General features: G+C 39.7%; 1 protein-coding gene across 2 annotated transcripts in view; it reads left to right on the plus strand.

Moving 5' to 3' along the window:
* Positions 1 to 14,442, plus strand: part of LOC139162441 (kelch domain-containing protein 3-like) — an 88,447-nt gene extending 74,005 nt beyond the window's left edge. For both annotated transcript variants that reach the window (XM_070742807.1, XM_070742808.1), the window contains 3 exons: positions 2,198 to 2,282; positions 7,180 to 7,284; positions 14,039 to 14,442. In XM_070742807.1, the coding sequence (XP_070598908.1) occupies positions 2,198 to 2,282; positions 7,180 to 7,284; positions 14,039 to 14,143 (295 nt within the window). In that variant the 3' untranslated portion in view covers positions 14,144 to 14,442. The remainder of the gene's footprint in view (positions 1 to 2,197; positions 2,283 to 7,179; positions 7,285 to 14,038) is intronic.
* Positions 14,443 to 20,572: the final 6,130 nt, after the last annotated feature.

Raw genomic sequence — 20,572 nt, forward strand, 5'->3', positions numbered from 1 at the left:
TTTAGATCATGTTTATTTATTAAAGTTTATTTAAAATAATATTTATTAAAGGCAGATGAAAGTTTGGCAATGACATATGACATCATCGGGCAGGAAAAACCGTGGTATAGGGGAAAACCCCGCAAAGTATTTTTTAATTAATATTTTTGAAAAACCGTGGTATAGACTTTTCGCAAAGTTCGAACCCGCGAAAATCGAGGGAACACTATATATATACAATTTCATTATTTATTTACAATAAAAAATAAAGGTGAACTAAACTTATGAGGGTGGAGACAGTGTCATAATATAAAAGAAGTATCTCAGCTTTGAAGAGAATAGATAGCCATTTGTCTGAAACGGTATAGGGCAGAGGTGGATTTGGACTAGCTCCGACTGGTTCACAGGAACTGGTAGCAAACTACTGATGGCATCACGGTGACATCACAGAACCGGTTCTTTCAGTACCAGTCTGTGTGGACAGGGCCATCTTTTGGGGGGAGCGGGGTTTCCAGGTGTTTTTTTCCCCCTCTTCTGCGCATGTGCAGAAGCTGAGTTTCTAGCCCTGTGCATGCATTGCGATCTTATTTTTGGCTTTAAAAAAAAAAAAATTCGCTTTTTCAGCATGTGCAAAGTGTGTGTGTCTCCACTAGCACAGGCGAGCTGCCCCCGATACGCCCGGGATTGCCGTTCCGGTAGCAGAAATGGTGATGCGTGAGCATCTGCATGCCCCCGCACAACCCCACATGAAACTTGAGTGGAAGCAAAGAAATCACCAAAATCTCAGCCGAGGACACTTGCACCTGCGAGATTTCAGTGATTTTCAGCCTTTCTTTGCTTCTGCACATGCTCAGAAGCAAAGAAATCAGAGAAAATCGCTGAAACCCCATGTGCGCAAGCATCCTCGTGTGAGATATTGGTGATTTTTGCCGATTTCTTAGCTTCCACGCATGCGCAGAAGCAAAATCTCGCATGGGAGTGTGTGTGCCTGCCGCCGCCTACACCGGCCTCCAGGACGGATCCAATATGAAAAGTTAAGTACAACCCTTCACTGCCTATGAGGTGTAGCTACACAGCGCGGGAGGAAGCAAACCAGCAGCGATGTAGGTTAGAACCTACCCCTGGTGTAGGGTCGCTTGCCTGAGCAAGGTCCCTTCCAATTCTGTTACTTTGTTATTCTGTTAGCTGCACAGTCAAATGCCCTTCCCTTTTTATGTGTGTGGCGAAAATAGAGTAACAAGGAACAGGCCTTTAATTGTATGGACTTGGTTACCTTCTTGATCCCTGCCTCCTAAATCCAATTGGAAATAGGCAACACTAGCCAAAATAAAATTGTCTTTCAATCGTTCTCAACTTCTCATGTTCTTTTCCTGACAACAGTATACAGTGTTCCCTCGATTTTCACAGGTTCAAACTTCGCGAATAGCCTATACCACGGTTTTTCAAAAAATATTAATTAAAAAATACTTCGCTGTTTTTTTCCTATACCATGGTTTTTCCCATCCGATGACATCATACTTCATCGCCAAACTAATAATTTTTGCAAATAAATAACCAAAAAAAAATATTGTTAATAAATAATTATGTTTATAAATATCAGGATCACTAAGTGCCTTATTCAATGGTGAGTACCAGTAATAATGGTGAGTAAATGGTTGTTAAGGGAATGGGAGATGGAAATTTAGGGGTTTAAAGAGTTAAGGATGGCCTGTGATACTGTCCATAGCCAAAAATGGTGTATTTACTTCCGCATCTCTACTTTGTGGAAATTCGACTTTCGCGGGCGGTCTCAGAATGCATCCCCCGCGGAAATCAAGGGAACACTGTAGAAGCAGTTTATTTCCCAATTGAGATCATATTTTGAAGTTATTTTCTATTTTAGTTAGATAGGTGGGAAAAAAGTCAAAACAATATCCCTGATCGATTCGCTTCTTAGCTATCTACAGGTTATATTCTGATGTTCTTGCTGGTAAAGATTTCCACCCCAGCAAAATAATATTAAAATATGAGACATATATGTGTCTGAGTTTAATCAACATAAAACTACAGCAATATAATATATCTTCATGGTATTTCTCTCAATTGCAGTACTGTATGTGTATTAATGGGTGTATATGGCTATTTCTAAATATCTGTTCTGTACATTTAGTTGTTTGCATTGCTTGCTTGATTTTTAAAATAAAGCTCAATTCTTATTTTCGTGGATGTATCATTGCAGGATAAAAGCTGAACTAGCTCAGGCAACCAAGGCTTTTCGTCATGAAAAGGATCGGCATGACAAAAACCTGAAAAACCAGCAGAAGGTAGGACATTATTAGTATCATTAGTTAGTATTAGTTTAGTGTTACAGTGTTACCTCTACTTAAGAACTTAATTCGTTCCTTGACCAGGTTCTTAAGTAGAAGCAATTTTTCCCATAGGAATCAATGTAAAAGCAAATAATGCATGCAAACCCATTAGGAAAGAAATAAAAGCTCGGAATTTGGGTGGGAGGAGGAGGAGGAAGAAGAGGAGGACAGTCGCTACCGAAGGAAGAAGGTGAGGTGAGGGGAATCAAAAAAATCCAAAACTTTAAGGCTTAAAAAAAAAAGAGAGACTCTGAAGCGGCAAGGAGGAGCACGTGCCTCCCATACACCTGATGTGAGGCTGCGTCCCATCCACTGCACCAGAGAGAGAAACCCAGGCGGGCATGAGGAGGGAACCTCCAGCTCCCTTGACCAAAAGGCGGTTGCTGCTGCTTCTACCTGCTTCCTCTTCCTTCCCATGCAGAAGGGCTCCCCTCTCTTCTTGCTCACTCACTTTGTAGTTGGCGCCTTTTCTTCACCGTCGTGACTCCTTGGTTTGGCTGAAGCTGAATTAATCCAGCTTGGGCGAAGCACCCCCTTTTGCCTTTCCATGCCCATACTCTCCGGGAGTGTTGTGGTTAGGTCTGGCCCAACTCCTGCCCCAAGGAATGTGGAGGTGGAGGTGGGGGAGACATCCACATGCCGCAGGCCTGTTTTGCTCCCAGTAGAATCTGCCAACGAAGTCTCCTCTGACCAAGGAAGCATGAGTGACAGGGAAGAGGGGAGTTTGGAAGACAGCCCCGGAGGAGATCAGTCATCTGTATCATCCCTGGATTCTGAACAAGAATTAATGACACATCCACACATGCATAGAGTGATGCATAGGAGACAACAACTGAAGGATTATTACAAGAGAAAATGAGGCCACCTGTGGTTGGGTGGGGCTGCTGTAATTAGTGCTACAGATAAAAGTGCAGCCTTGTGTTTTAGCATCATGGCGGTTTATCTGATTCATTGTTTCATCATAATCATGGTTTTTGCTCTTCAGGATTGTGTGTGTGGACTCTCTGGACTTTAGAATTGCACCCAATTTCCCAGTTATTGGGTGAGCAATTGGACTGCATTTAACCTGTGCCTTGTGTGTACCAGAAAATCCCTTTGACATTTAAAAAGGGAGCTGTTTCTGTTTTTCTGTTTATAAAAACATTTGGGTTTTCCTTTTATCGTGTGGTGTGTGTCTTCCTGGACTAATTACCTTGTAATTACGGGTGGTTGAGACATGCCGGCAGAACAGGGAAGCAACCTCATACTGGGTGTATGGGAGGCAGCACGAGGGAGTCACCACAGTGAAGTGGTTTATTCCTTCTCCAAGTGCCCAGAGAAAGGAAAACGCTCCGTTCGCTCTGGGCTGCTCAGAGCGAAGGGAGCGTTCCTTTTCTCTGGGCACTGGCAGAGGTTTATTCCCTCTCCAAGTGCCCAGAGAAAGGAAAATGTTTCATTCACTCAGGACTGCCAAAGCCTCCTTAAGTGCCACCAAAAGGCTCCTCTGGCAGCCCAGAAAAGCCTGAGATGGCTGGGATTAAAGGGGGAATGGTGAGAAACTGGCCGGACCTTCATGCCGCTCTCAAATTTCCTGGGAAATTTTCCGAGGCTCGGGTTCTTAAGTAGAAAATGGTTGTTGAGAAGAGGCAAAAAAATCTTAAACACTTGGTTCTTATCTAGAAAAGTTCTTAAGTAGAGGCGTTCTTAGGTAGAGGTACCACTATATTTCTGTTAATACTAGTATTGCATATTGGGGCTATCTTCATTATCAATTCTGTCAAGACCTTCAACAAGCTAAAACATTCTGGGAGACCCAAAATAAAATTATGCTTAATAACTAATGCAATAGATTAAATATTTTTGAATTTGCTAACATTTAGGGCAGATAAATAAACACTTGACATTTACTAGTTAAAATTAGCAATCTTATAGAACTCCAAGGCAATTAATAATCCATGGTGAATTTAGTACATTCATTTCAGTGAGAGTTAAGGACTCACTGCAGTGAACTCACAGAAAAGTATGGATCATTTTTGTGGCATCTTCCAAGTATCCAGTTGTTCTTGTCAGGTAAATAAAAGGAAAAAGATGCAAAAATGTCTTGCCATAGCAAAAGATGGGAGGAAAGTTTAAGACTTCTTGTTATAGTAGAGAACAAGAAGTTTATAACATGCAGCATGCATAAAAACCTACACACAGTATGAGTTACACTTTTACACAGATACCACTCTTATGTATTGAATATATATACAGTGGTACCTCTACTTAAGAACTTAATTCATTCCATGACCAGGTTCTTAAGTAGAAACATTCTTAAAGTAGAAGCAATTTCCCCTATAGGAATCAATGTAAAAGCAAATAATGCGTGAAAACCCATTAGGAAAGAAATAAAAGCTCAGAATTTGGGTGGGAGGAGGAGGAGGAAGAAGAGGAGGAGGACAGTCGCTGCTGAAGGAAGAAGGTAAGGTGAGAGAAATTTTTAAAAAACCCAAAACTTTAAGGCTTAAAAAAAAGAGGGGCGAGAAAAGCCGGAGATGGCTGGGATTAAAGGGGGAATGGCAGGAAACTGGCCGGGCTTTCATGCTGCTCTCAAATTTCCTGGGAAATTTTTCCGGGCTCGGGTTCTTAAGTAGAAAATGGTTCTTAAAAAGAGGCAAAAAAATCTTGAACACACGGTTCTTATCTAGAAAGTTCTTAAGTAGAGGCATTCTTAAGTAGAGGTGCCACTGTAATTGTGTTAAGCCCTGCTAAATTGAAACTAACCTTTAGATGACCCTAACTATTAACTCCAACTGTTTTGGAGGGAAATTTAGAACATTCATATTTTAGTGGGCTTTTTCAAATATTATGATTGGTTAAGGCCAGAGGTGGGTTCCTACCGATGTGGTCCAGTGCAGTAGTCCGGTAGTGGGCCACTGATTGCCAATTTACACATATGTCTTTGTGGTCTGTGCGTGGCACTATTTTTTAAAACTAATTTTCAGCTTCTTTTTGCTTCCGCACATGCATGGAAGCAAAATCACCCAAGGGGAAGCTCGCCCACATGGAATTTTTAGGGATTTTTTTGCTTCTGCACATGTGCGGAAACATCACACACAAAACATTATGGTGCGAACGCAGCACACTGGTATGGAGATAAGAGGGTAAATTACAGGGAGTACAAATTATAGGGAATTTCCTGCAGTTTCTCAGTTCCAGTTTTGAGTCAGTAAATGCTGTTGTAGCTATGCTGGTCTGCTTTTTGCCTACTGAAGCCCACTACACATTAACCATCTCTCTTGGGAAGAGAGAATAAAATAGATTATATTTCTGTAGGGGGGGGAGGAAGAATAAGGATTATTCAACCAAATTTGTCCAAGGTATACTGAAAGCTGGTGTAGTAAGAAAGAGGTATTGATTGTCATGATCATTCCTGGAGGGAAAGAGAAATTTGAGTCTATGGATACATCTTCCCATTGCCTTTATCTCATTATCGATCACTGAATTCCTAATTCTTAAAGTTCAAGCACTTCTGGTTATGAGGAAGAATGAGAAGGAAGGCTGAAAAGATAACAAACCCTAAAGAATTGAGATGGAAAATACTAGAAAGATAGAGAAAAGTTATATTTAAAAATATTATCAAGATAACATTATTTTTTTTAAAAAAAAATATTACCATAATAAAGAAAAATACAAACTTATGAAGGTCATGCAAGAAACAGAATTTGGTGTCTGGACTGGTGAATGGTTTCTGCCAGGCAATATTGATCTTTAAGTATCAAAGAATTCACTAGACATGTCAAACATACTTCTTTTTTTGTATCTGCCATTGTTTTGCCGCACTCCAACAACTAGCGGTGGGAATGGGGGTGAGGCTAAGCGAATGTTGCTAAAGGTCTTATGTCACAGTTGAGTAAATCATTCTTGGGTCCTTTCGAAAATCTTGGGCTTCTATCTTTGACTAGAGTATGTTGTGGTTCAGCCTGAGCCAGATCAAAGACCAGCTGCGTCTCTGCTGGCTCCATGCCCGGGGGAGTCTGAGAACGGAGGGGAGAGTTCTTTGCAGCCGGACAGTGGAGCCAGCAGTCAAGAAAGTGAAGATGAAGCAAGGCCTGGGAGCCCTGGGGAAGGGCTATCTCAAGCAAGTAGCTTTGATTCTCTGGATTCCCTTCTCTGGAGTCCCTGGATGACGAAGCACAAGCTATCATTAGTATGCGGCAGAGATGCATAGCTCAAAGGAGAAATCAGCTGCGTAGATATTATCAGCGCTGAATGAGGAGCACCTGGGGGTTGGGTGTGGCCCTCATTAGCAGGGAAGGGTTTATAAGGCATGAGAACCATTTCGGCAGCGTGGAGTGTTATCAAAGAGGAGTTGGTGTTATCTGCATTTTCTCTCAGCATTTTTGTTCCTGGCTCGTGGCCCAGCAGTCTTGAAGACCGGTGGGAGGTTTGTGCCTGTTAGCTCAACAGCCTCGTTTGGCATTAAGGATCCTGTTTTTCTGTATGAACAATTGCTTTTGTGTTTCTTTTGGAGTTCCAGTGCTTTCCTGACTTGTAAGGATATTTTCTGTTGGGTTCTTTTCTCTTTACCATTATAAAACTGTGTTTGGATTCAACCGGTGTGTCTGGCTTATCTTTTTGGGTTGGTCATAGCTTCCGGAGTGACCCAGACAGAACAGAGTAAAAAACCTGTGATACCAATTAGGGAGGAGAAAGCAACCTGACAGTATTTCTTAGTGCTACTTTCAGCTGCGTTCCTTTAGATAGCCTTCACTTGTGATAATTGCTAATAAAGTTTGGGAACAGATGTGAATTAGAAGATGTATTTATGTAGTTGGTAGACTATGGTAAACATTCTTAACTTTCTAATACATTTTTTTTCTCTTTAACTTAGGAACTACAAGTGATGCTAGAAAAACACAAAAGCCAAAACGAAGCATGGCTCAAAGCCAGAGCTGAGGAGAATAACAAGGAAAAGGAGGAACTCTTCAAATTGAGAGTAAATATTTACAAAACTCAAGAGAAGGGTAGAGACTGGCAAGTTTCCCAACATTTCCTTATCCTCTTTCCCCTGAGTTGCTTTTGATGTTCGACATAAAACAACTCCTCGGAACAAAATTTCAGCCCTGTAAGATAAATAAAATACCCATGTTTCAAAACTAAAATCAGTTTGATAAACCTGTTGCCTTTGCTGGAGTTTGGGAAAGTTAAGATAAATTGTGTTTTCAGAAATAATATTGGTTTTTTTCTGTTCAGTGACTTCGAACAAGACTCTTCTTAGTAACTTCTAGATTAAATCATTTTGGTCTAATTCCAGTGATATCCTCGAAGGATCTATTAAGACAACACTCAGAAAGCTTGTGTTTCCATTGAAGTTGTGGAGCTTTGTTTTGGTCTAAACAACAAATTTTGGTGAGAGTAGGGTGTGTGAGAAAGATTAGTAGTATTTTCTGAGTAATGTATTAAAAAATAATACTGTTTATATCATTTTTATGATTTCACTATTGTTAAGCAGCATTGCAATCAGGCCAGACAAATCCAGTTATTGGACAGCTAAAATATTGAAATAGATGCATATTCTCTAGGGGAATATTAAATTGCATTTGTTCCATTCCTATATTGATTTGGGCTGGGGAATCTATTTTGGATGCAAACTGGAAAAATGGCACCAAATATTCCAGTCTTTTTTTTAATTATACAGCTTTAAAGTAGTTTTCCCCAGTTTGATTCCAGGGGTGGACATAAAGTGGGCAGGGAGAAAAAATCTTAAAACTATATCATGGTCTATGGAAAGCTGTCAGGTGAGTCTGTGAAGGTACATCTCAGCCTTAGTTTATAGGTGAAAAGTTTTAAAATCTTAATATACATCCAATATGACTCTAAGTCTGTTCTCCACTTTTGCTGTTCCTAAATAAATTATCAGTTTTTCATCATAAAAATAAAAGTGAATCACAGACAATTATTACATTTTAAAGTAAAGACGATCTCTCCATAGCCTTAATAAAACTCTCAAATTTCATTTTCCTCTCACCAAAACTACCTCTATTGTTTATTATTATTATTTATTAGATTTGTATGCTGCCCCTCTCCGGAGACTCTGAGTGGCTTACAACAACAATACATAGTACAAATCTAATAGTTAAATCTAAATCATAGTACAAATCTAATGGTTAGCTGCATCACACTATTTCAATTCCATGTAAATCAGCAGCAAAGTTTTCTGCAATTTTGACCTGCAAAATCTGAAAAAGCCTTAGTGCTTTCCTCCTTTAAAATATCATTTCCCCCCAAAATGGGATCCTAGGATCACCTATATACCGCTATGTGATAGATAGATAGATAGGTAGGTAGGTAGGTAGGTAGGTAGGTAGGTAGGTAGGTAGGTAGGTAGGTAGATAGATAGATAGATAGATAGATAGATAGATAGATAGATAGATAGATAGATAGATAGATAGATAGATGGATAGACGGACAGACGGACAGATAGGCAGATAGGCAGACAGGTAGACAGGTAGACAGGTAGATACATAGGTAGGTAGGTAGGTAGGTAGGTAGGTAGATACGTAGGTAGGTAGGTAGGTAGGTAGGCAGGTAGGTAGATAGGCAGACAGACAGATGAGAGAGAGAGAGAGATCCCAAAGCACATTTTTAGTAACCTCTACCTTCTCCAGAGTTGTGATACCTTGGTTTGAGGTGAACTTCATGTGCATTTATTAAAAACAACAGATATTGTGTTATACTTTTTAAAAATCATGTAGCTACTGAACAGCAATTGCATCTCAGAAAAATACAGCTCCCATGGAGCTAATGTACAAAAGGACTGAAATCATCACAATAGATCTTGTGAGTGTCACCCATTCTGTTTTTCATCTTCCTATTCCAGTAGTTTTATTGTCCACATAGTTTCATCACCAGGAAGATCATTAATGTCTACATTAATCTTTCCCAGTATAGGGGTGCATTCTTGTGTTGGTAAAGTTAGTTAATTAATCTGGAACATTGTAACTGAGATGAGTAACAATTTTTCATAAAGACTACACTCTCATTGAGTTAAAACACACTTGCTTGTCGTGCAACCACTGAATTATGTTTTTCAACTATTGTCAAGATCATCAAACACAGCTTTGAAAAAGCGACAGAGAATGGAGTTCAATTTTTAGTGCAAGATCCTTATTTTTTGCCCCCACATGAGGAAGTGATGCCAAAAAAACAACAACACAATGCTGATTCTCATCACTGTATATATTACACAGCATTACATTGTTTCAGAGCATAATTTTCTATAGCTTCATTTTTAATATGCGTGTTATGTGCACATGCGTTTTTCCCCCCCTGTGAAATGTTTCAATTCGACAACTGGTTTTCATTGGAGCAATAAAAAGCATTTATTTCTCTAGAAGTCCATTTTAATTACCGATTTTTAGTTCTAAAAATTCCCACGGTGAGCATTCATTTCTGGAAAAATCATATACAAAGCAAATAAAACCTCTTGCACCATCCACTGCCTCAACTAACTAAATGAAACAGTAGATGGAGAAAGGCATTTTTTTAGGCTAATGATGTCTATGTGCATACTGTACTGGTCAATTTAAATCTGTGGTGAATATTAAGACTGGTTTTCTACTCCCGCCCTAAGCATGAAAACAACTGAGTGACTTTGGTTCAGTCACTGTCTCTCAGTCCAACCCAAGAGATGGGGTGGTTTAGTGCAGTGTTTCCCAACCTTGGCAAATTGAAGATATTTGGACTTCAACTCCCAGAATTCCCCAGCCAGCAAATGCTGGCTGGGGAATTCTGGGAGTTGAAGTCCAAATATCTTCAATTTGCCAAGGTTGGGAAACACTGGTTTAGTGACTTAAATGCTAGAGATGGTTTCTGCTCCTGCAATTAGAGTTCTAGGTTGGTGTATTAGAGTGAGCTCCTGTCACTGGCCTCAGCTTTTGTCCACCAAACATGTTGAAAACATGTTTATTTTATTTTTATTTTTATTTATTTATTTGTCAAATATAGTATACAATTGTAGTTTGTATTATGATTCTACATGTTCTATGCAGGTAAATAAAATTGGTACCATTTCAGTGGGACCTGACCTATTTCATATTATGTGTTTTGGTTGCTTGCTTTTTTCCCCTTTCACGCATCGTACAAATTAAGCCATTGGCCTTCTCCGGGTCCCGTCGACTAAACAGTGTCGCTTGGTGGGCCCCAGGGGAAGAGCCTTCTCTGTGGCGGCCCCGGCCCTCTGGAACCAACTGTCCCTGGAGATTAGAATTGCCCCCACCCTCCCTGTCTTTCGTAAACTACTCAAGACTCATTTATACCGCCAGGCATGGGGGAGTTGAGATATTCCTTCCCCCTAGGCCATTACAACTTATGCATGGTATGTTTGTGTGTATGTTTGGTTTTTATAAATAAGGGTTTTTAGCTGTTTTATTATTGGATTGTCACATGCTGTTTTTATCATTGTTGTTAGCCGCCCCGAGTCTACGGAGAGGGGCGGCATACAAATCCAATAAATTATTATTATTGTTGTTGTTGTTGTTGTTGTTGTTGTTAGTAAAGTAGCGTTTATGGCTGAATGGAGAAAAGGAGCAATTTTTTTTTATTATTATTTTTTTGTATCCAAGAGCCTGCATTGGTAGTGGAGGGTGAAGGTCACAATGGATGTAAAACATTGATGCAAATTAAGAAAACTTTGGCAAATGTGTGGGCAGATCAGTGAATTCCCCCCCTCCATAACTTTGAGGAACAAAGGAACTTGAGGGTAATTAAATTCCTATATATATTTCAGAGTATCCGAACTATAGTTTTCATGTGTTTTCTTTTTCAACCAAGACAAAAAGACAATAGTCCAAAGTGGTTCACATAAAAGGAGTTTGGAAATTTTCCATCACCGTCATCTTAACCAAATTAATTTATGTAACAAATCATGATTAAATGAGTCATTTATTATTTATTATTTATTTATTTTGTCCAATACACAATGAGGGTTTTAGTGGGGATATATCTCCCTTAATTTTAAAATTCCAGCTAAAAACATTTAACATATATATATATATATATATATATACACCTAGAAAAAACTACCAAATCCAAAATCAAGGCCTCTCCCATCAGCGAAGAAATCCAGCAAAAAATCATCCCCAGAGAAAAATCTTCCATATGTCCAAAACTCTATGGCCTTCCAAAAATACACAAGGAAGGAATACCTCTCAGACCAATAGTCAGTTCTATAGGCTCCCCTCTACAAAACCTTGCCAAATTTTTAGCCAAATACCTTCAACCATATACAGAAACTATTACCTCATATGTTCAAAATTCATTCCACTTTATACAAATAATCAAAAAACAAAACCTACAACCCGATGACCTACTTGTGAGTTTTGATGTCGTGTCCCTTTTCACACAAATACCTATTAAAGAAGCCTTGACAGCTATCCAGGACAAACACAAACCCCCCAAATATATCCTAGACCTTACCAACCACTGCCTGACCAATACATACTTCATCTATAATGAACAAAGATATAAACAGATAGAGGGAGCCCCCATGGGATCACCTCTCTCACAGGTCATCGCCAACCTCTATATGGAATATTTCGAAAATAATGCATTAGAGCAATCCAAATACAAACCTAAACTTTGGCTGAGATATGTTGATGATATCTTTGTAATTTGGCCACATGGTAAGGAAAAACTAGACAATTTCCTCACACATCTTAACAGCCTACACCCCAAAATACAGTTTACTATGGAAACAGAAATCAATGATCAACTTCCCTTTCTAGATGTACTGGTCTATAAAAAACCCAATGGCAGCCTAGGACACACTATCTACCAAAAGAAAACCCATACCAACCGTTATCTAAATGCACACTCACACCACCACCCCGCACAAATCACCTCAGTGGCCAAAACTCTCATCACCAGAACCAAACGCTTAGCTGACCATGAGCACTTAAAAACTGAATTGAACAAACTCAAAGATGTATTAATTTCTAATGGATTCGAAGAGAAAACAATCACAAATCTAATAAAAAAGAGACACCCCCCAAAAAACAAGATCAAGAACAGGACAATGGTACCACCATCCTCCCTTACATCAAGGGCACCACAGACAAAATTAGTAAAATCCTGCACAAACATAACATCAAAACTTCATTTTGCACCAACCAAAAAATATCTAATATCCTAAGGAGCCCCAAAGATAAAATCCAATTGGAATACCAAGGAATCTATGAAATCCCTTGCAAAACATGTGCAGCCACATACATTGGACAAACCAACCGAAGAGTAAGTGCACGCCTTGCAGAACATGTGAATGCAGTTAAAAAAGAAGATAAGACTTCCTCCCTTGTCCAGCACATTAAAAAAACAGGGCACGAAATTGACTTTGAAAAAACTAAATTACTTCACAAAACAGAGAATTTATATAGAAGAATTGCTCTAGAAGCCATAGAAATTGAAAGGAGCCCCCTTTACATGAATAAAAGAGATGACACGTCCCGCCTACCAGAAATTTGGAAACCAGCCTTAAACAAAAAAAACACTTCATAAAAATCACCATATCAATCCTTCTAATAATTATGATTTTGGACTTTTGAAATTTGGAAACCAGCCTTAAACAAAAAACACTTCATAAAAATCACCATGTCAATCCTTCTAATAATTATGATTACACCAACCAATCAGATCACTGAAACATAATCACCCAATCTAATTGCTACATTCAAACCAAATCTCCACCCCCACACTATACACTAGGAAGAAATGACAGTTGCAAACATTCCATTTTACAACAGCACGAAGCTTGGAAACTTCAGCCTGATGATGGTGGATGTGATTTCACCGAAACGTCGCATAAACATGCAAAATATTACACAGGGCAAAACCCGAACTCAGAACAATCTACATACATATACCCGTGAAAATTTACGAAAACAAATATATATATATATATATATATATATATATATATATATATATATATATATATATATATACACACACACACACACACACACACACATACATACACACACACACACACATAGTAAAATACATGGTGAAGGTTATAGAGGAGATACTCATAGTAAAATATATCTAAGAAATAATAGAAAAGAAGGTATAGTAATAGAACATATCAGTGAAAGAGAAGAAGAAGAGATATAGGAATAGAAGAAAGGTGTAGGAGATATAGGAGAGCAATAGGACAGGGGACGGAAGGCACTCTAGTGCACTTGTACTCGCCCCTTACTGACCTCTTAGGAATCTGGATAGGTCAGCCGTAGATAATCTATGGATAAAGTGTTGGGGCTTGGGGGATGACACTATGGAGTCCGGTAATGAGTTCCATGCTTCGACAACTCGATTACTGAAGTCATATTTTTTACAGTCAAGTTTGGAGCGGTTAATATTAAGTTTAAATCTGTTGTGTGCTCTTGTGTTGTTGTGGTTGAAGCTGAAGTAGTCGCCGACAGGCAGGACGTTGCAGCATTTTTTTTTTCTGAATAAAAGCTTCACTTTATTTTATTTCCCTCTGGACAGGGTGATTAGAGATTTTAAAACATGTGTTTTACTAACCCAAAACAATCATTTGCTCATGAAGATTGTATAACACCTGCTCAGATTCTGGAACTGAAAAACTTTATGGAAAGGGTCTGGAAGAGAGATGTGGTTATTTTTATGCTTTGCACTTATTCCTGTGGTTCAGAATTTTAATCTAAGTGCACCTTCCGACTTTCCTCCCACAGGAAGCAATTCTTCAAGATCAAGAAAGGCTGAGAGATGAACAGCAAAGCCTTCAGCAGTGCAATCAGCAGCTCATTTCTGTAATGGAGCAACTCAAAGGAATGTGAACCCTTTGCTGAATGAAGCCTGATCACACAACCACAGCCGTTGCTTCAAACAGATGAGCTCTTATATATACAGGGACAAAGATCCTGCTACACCACCAATTAAAACTCGATCTTGCTGTGGCTCATTCAAGCCTAGGATTCCAATTCCATTAAATTCCCACTTTCTTTTAAATACATTATAAATTTTTGATGCTCTGCTTTTTTAAAAAAAAAAACATATATGTAGACGAGAGTGCCTGAGGTGCTAAATAATGAGGAGGATAAATATACTGAAATATCGCTTATGCATTTTGTAAAAAGTTTGGATCCTGTGTTTGCTTTCACAAGGCCAGAGGCACATGTGGCACCCTTAAAAGAGGAACAAACTTCAGTAGTTCAGTCATGACTTCCAGTTTCTCCTGCTAACACTCCTAATTTTTCTTTTAAGATGTGTCTAACGAATATGCTATCGTTCTTTAATAGCCGCATTTCTAATTATCAGAGTTATGGTAACCAACGTTTTGGTTTAATGTAAAAAACAATGGGTATTAACCAGGGGTGACATTCAAAATATTTTCTCTACCAGTTCTCTGGGTGTGGCTTGTTGGGCATGGCAGGGGAAGGATATTGCAAAATTTCTATTCCCACCCTACTCTGAGGCCAGCCAGAGGTGGTATTTTCCAATTCTCTGAACTACTCAAAGTTTCCATTACCGATTCTCCAGAAACTGCTGAACTTCACCCCTGGTATTAGGGTTCAATTCTTTTCTTTTTTTTAATGTATTTATTAAATTTTTCATTTTTAAAAAAAACAATACACGATCGTATTTACAGATGAATCTACATCATATATACATTCCTATCAACATTATCTTTTGATTGCTTTTAGATTTCTTGATGTTTTGTTTCAATGTTTATTTTATTTATTTATTTATTGGATTTGTATGCCGCCCCTCTCCGTAGACTCGGGGCGGCTAACAACAGTGGTAAAAACAACATGCGACAATCCAATACTAAAACAGTTAAAAACCCTTATTTTAAAAACCAATCATACATACAAACATACCATACATAAATTGTAGAAGCCTAGGGGGAAAGAATATCTCAGTCCCCCCATGCCTGACAACAGAGGTGGGTTTTAAGGAGCTTACAAAAGGCAAGAAGGGTGGGGGCTATTCTAATCTCTGGGGGGAGTTAGTTCCAGTGGGCTGGGGCCGCCACAGAGAAGGCTCTTCCCCTGGGTCCTGCCAAACGACATTGTTTAGTTGACGGGACCCGGAGAAGGCCCACTCTGTGGGACCTAACTGGTCACTGGGATTCGTGCGGCAGACAGCGGTACCGGAGATAATCTGGTCCAGTGCCATGAAGGGCTTTATAGGTCATAACCAACACTTTGAATTGTGACCGGAAACTGATCGGCAACCAATGCAGACTGCAGAGTGTTGGCGTTTGAGTTTCTTTTTTTTGTCCACTGGTACCATTTTGTCCAGATTTCATAGTAGTCCAATTCGTTTCGATTATTGAGTTCCATTGTCAATCTGTCCATCTCTGCGCAGTCATATATTTTCTTAATGATCTCGTTGTCTTCAGGTATTTGCGGGTTTTTCCAGTTCTGTGCAAATACAATCCTTGCCGCTGTTATTATATGCAAGCTTAAATATTTTACATTTTTAGGATAAGTCCCTCTCATAATACCCAGTAGAAAAAACTCTGGTGTATATTCCATTTTTATATTTGTTATTTGACACAACCAATTATTTATTTTTTTCCAATATTTTCTTGTCTCTGGACATAACCACCATAGATGAAAGAAAGTGCCTTGAGTCTTATTACATTTCCAACACAATGGGCTGTAATTTTTGTGCATTTTGGCTAATCAATTCTTAATAGTATATAACAACCCGTTTCCCCTCCCCAATACAGTATATCATAGAAGTGAGTACACCACCTCACATTTTGTAAATATTTAAGTAATACCTTTTCAAGTGACAATACTGAAGAAATATTGGCTACAATGTAAAGTAGTAGGTATACAGCTTGCATAACAGTGTAAATATACTGTCCCCTCAAACTAATGCAACACACAACCATTAATGTCTAAACTGCTGGCAACAAAAGTGAGTACACCCCTGAGTGATAATATTCAAATGGGGCCCAAGTACCATTTTCCCCTCCCTGGTGTCATGTGACTCATTAGTGGTACAAATATCAGGTGTGAAGGGGGAGCAGGTGTGTTAAATTTTGTATTATCACTCTCACTCTGTCATACTGGTCACTGGAAATTCAATATGGCACCTCATGCCAATGAACTCTCTGAGAATCACATTTGCGAATCAGTAGGCAAGGTAATTGAATATCACTTCTTTGTACTCACTTCTGTGACATACTCTATATGGCTATTCAGTTGTCAATATCATTGAGATTGAAGTTGGGATTGAGGTGGGGTGGAATGGAATGGAATAGAATAGAATAGAATAGAATTCTTTATTGGTCGAGTGTGATTGGACACACAAGGAATTTGGTGCATAGCTTCTCAGCAATAGGTTACAGTCATACAGTCGTAAGTGGGAGGAGATGGATGACAAGAATAATGAGAATAGTAATAGTAATGCAGCCTTAATGAATAGTTTGACAGTGGCGAGGGAATAGCAGAGTGGTGGCATTTGGGGAAAAACTATTCTTGTGTCTACTAGTCTTGTTGTGCAGTGTTCTATAGCATCATTTTGCGGGTAGGAGTTGCAACAATATCTCTAATGCTGCAGAAGTAGTAGATATATCCTTATTATTTTATCATCCCATTGATCAACTGACAAAAATATATTGCTTTTCCTGTTTGCAGCTGAAAGTTGAAATTAAAGGCATCGTGATTTGATAAAATTTACCCAGTAAACAAGTGGCTAACTGTGTACTTCAGTCAGTTATCTCGATTCTCCTGTATCCTGTAGTTCTTTCACTGGACTCATAGTGGTTTGGACTCCAGCCTCAAAAGTCTATAGAACAAATGTTTATATAATTTTTCTAAACAGTGTAAAACATGAACCTACATCAGAGGTCTCCAAACTAGGCAACTTTAAGACTTGTGGACTTGAACTCCCAGAATTCTCCAACCAGCATAGCTGGCTGGAGAATTCTGGGAGTTGAAGTCCACAAGTCTTACCCTAGTTTGGGGACCCCTGCTATAGATGAAGGAAAGATAAGGTCTACTTTATAACATGAATGAATCGCCTGTCTATAGCACCTTAAAAATACAGCTTTGGCACTGCACAGCCTCAATATGGTGTTCAAATTGCTAAGACGGATGGAATCTCTTTTGGAATAAATTTATTCATTCCCCTTTCAACAACTAAAACAAACATCCCCCAAAAGTTCTACTACTGGTTGTCGTTGTTGTTTCTTCTACTTCTTCCTCTTCCTCCTCTCCTCCACCCTCTTCTTTCTCCTAGGGCTGGATTTGATGGATTGCTTGATTTACCTCAAATCTCAACATAAATATACTTTCAAAAACATAGAAAGCCATCTTATCAATATTCTAGATTGAGCTCTTAAAAGCTATAGTTAGAAAGACTTTACTTGGATATGTATGAATACACCAAATTCCAGCTAGCATGAAAAATGGTTGCCATAGCACTTAGCCCCCTCCTTCTTTCTCTTTCAAGCAGATCTCTTTGTAGTCTTGATTTTAGCATCAGGCTGCTCAAATCCTGGGAAATCTCAACATAAAATTGGCCAAAAAAAGGCCAAGGAAACTTCAGACCGTGCAGAATGCGGCCACACAAGCTATGATGGGCCTCCCTAGGTATGCCCATGTTTCATCAACACTCCGTGGCTTGCATTGGCTGCCAATCAGTTTCCACTCACAATTCAAAGTGTTGGTAATGACCTATAAAACCCTACATGGCATCGGACCAGAATACCTATGGGACCGCCTTCTGCTGCACGAATCCCAACAGTGTTGGCCTTCTCTGGGCCCCATCGACTTAACAATGTCTGGTGGTAACTAGGGGAAGAGCCTTCTCTGTGGTGGCCCTGGTCCACTGGAATCAACTCCCCCCTGAGATTCGAATTGCCCCCACCCTCCTTGCCTTCCACAAGATGTTGAAGACCCATCTATGCCGCCAGGCATGGAGGGATTAATTTTTCTCCCCACCCTTCTGACTTAAGCATTTGAGATTGGTGTGACTATGTAGAATTGCTAGTTTTTAGTAAAAATGGGTTTTTAATTTAGATTTTAATATTGGATTTGTATTCTATTGTATTACTATTGCTGTTGTGAGCCACTCTGAGTCCTCGGAGAGGGGCGGCATACAAATCTAATAAATTATAATTATTATAATTAAGATGTAGTTTGACTTACAACAGTTCATTTAGTGACTGTTCAAAGTTACAACGGCAATGAAAAAAATGACTAATGACCGTTTTTCATACTTATAACCATTGTAACAGCCGCATCGTCCTATGAATTAAATTCAGAGGCTTGACAAGTGGCTGATATTTATGACAGTTGCAAGATCCCAGTATCGTGTGATCACTTTTTGTGACCTGACAAACAAAGTCAATGGGGAAACTCAACTCACTTAACAACCATGTTATTAACTTAACAACTGCAGTGATTCATTTGTGGCAAGAAAGGTCATAAAATGGAGTAAAATTCATTTATCAACTGTCTTGTTTAGCAACAGAAATTTGGGGCTCAATTATAATCATAAATCAAGGACTACCTATATTGATACCTTTCATATTAAAAAACAAAAACAAATGATCAGCGTACTTAGAGTCAGAAGTGCCCCCAAAACATGTGTTGGCAAAAGCTGTGTTGAAATCTGGGGTCATCTTCAGTTGTTCCTGAACTTCCCCCACATTTCCAAGGGCTGTTATAAGTTAACAGAACCGGGGTGAGCATTTTCCTTTGCAGAACCAGGGTGGGCATGGTGTGGGCATGACATATCCAGCTCATAGGCCACCAGTTTGACACCTCTGATTTATGACATTAAGATCATCCAGGGGCATGGGGTAAGGTATCATCAATATGCTGATGATACCCAGCTTTACATCTCCACCCCTTGTCCAGTCAATGAAGCAGTGGAAGTGATGTGCCGGTGCCTGGAGGCTGTTGGGATCTGGATGGGTGTCAACAGACTCAAACTCAACCCGGATAAGACGGAGTGGCTGTGGGTTCTGCCTCCCAAGGACAATTCCATCTGTCCGTCCATAACCCGGGGGGGGGATTATTGACCTCCTCAGAGAGGGTCCGCAACTTGGGCATCCTCCTCGATCCACAGTTCACATTAGAGAAACATCTTTCAGCTGTGGCGAGGGGGACGTTTGCCCAGGTTCGCCTGGTGCACCAGTTGCGGCCCTATCTGGACCGGGACTCACTGCTCACAGTCACTCATGCCCTCATCACCTCGAGGTTCGACTACTGTAATGCTCTCTACATGGGGCTACCTTTGAAAAGTGTTCGGAAACTTCAGATCGTGCAGAATACAGCTGCGAGAGCAATCATGGGCTTCCCAAGATATGCCCATGTTACACCAACACTCCGCAGTCTGCATTGGTTGCCGATCAATTTCCGGTCACAATTCAAAGTGTTGGTTATGACTTATAAAGCCCTTCATGGCATCGGACCAGATTATCTCCGGGACCGCCTTCTGCCGCACGAATCCCAGTGACCGGTTAGGTCCCACAGAGTGTGCCTTCTCTGGGTCCCATCGACTAAGCAATGTCGTTTAGTGGGACCCAGGAGAAGAGCCTTCTCTGTGGTGGCCCTGACCCTCTGGAACCAGCTCCCCCCAGATATCAGAGTTGCCCCCACCCTCCTTGCCTTTCGCAAGCTCCTTAAAACCCACCTCTGTCGTCAGGCATGGGGGAATTGAAATTTCACTTCCCCCTAGGCTTATAGAATTTATACATGGTATGCTTGTATGTATGATTGGTTCTTTAAATTGGGGTTTTTTAGATTATTTTTTAATATTAGATTTGTTTTCATTGTCTTTTCATTGTTGTTAGCCGCCCCGAGTCTTCGGAGAGGGGCGGCATACAAATCTAATAAATAAATAAATAAATTATTGCATTCTTGAATGGTTAGTCAGCTCTGTATTTCTATTTTTCTGCTACAAGGGATAAATTAGGAGATAACCTTTTTAGTTCATTTAGAACATAGCAGGGCTGTTTGATCAGAGCGTAGAGATCAAACAGCCCTGTTTCTCAACCTTGGCTACTTGACATCTGTACTTCAACTCCCAATAGGGATGGCTGGGGACTTCTGGGAGTTTAGGTCCAAATGTCTTTAAGTTGCCAAGGTTGAGAAACTCTGGACCTCTACCTACGAACACCTCTACCTATGAACTTTTCTAGATAAGAATCGGATGTGTTCAATATTTTTTTGCCTCTTCTCCAGAACCATTTTCCACTTATAAACCCGAGCCTCCGAAACTGTAACCAGAAAAGGCAG

Source organism: Erythrolamprus reginae, chromosome 2 (genome assembly GCF_031021105.1).
Source record: "Erythrolamprus reginae isolate rEryReg1 chromosome 2, rEryReg1.hap1, whole genome shotgun sequence".
In the NCBI taxonomy this organism is placed as follows: Eukaryota; Metazoa; Chordata; class Lepidosauria; order Squamata; family Dipsadidae; genus Erythrolamprus; species Erythrolamprus reginae.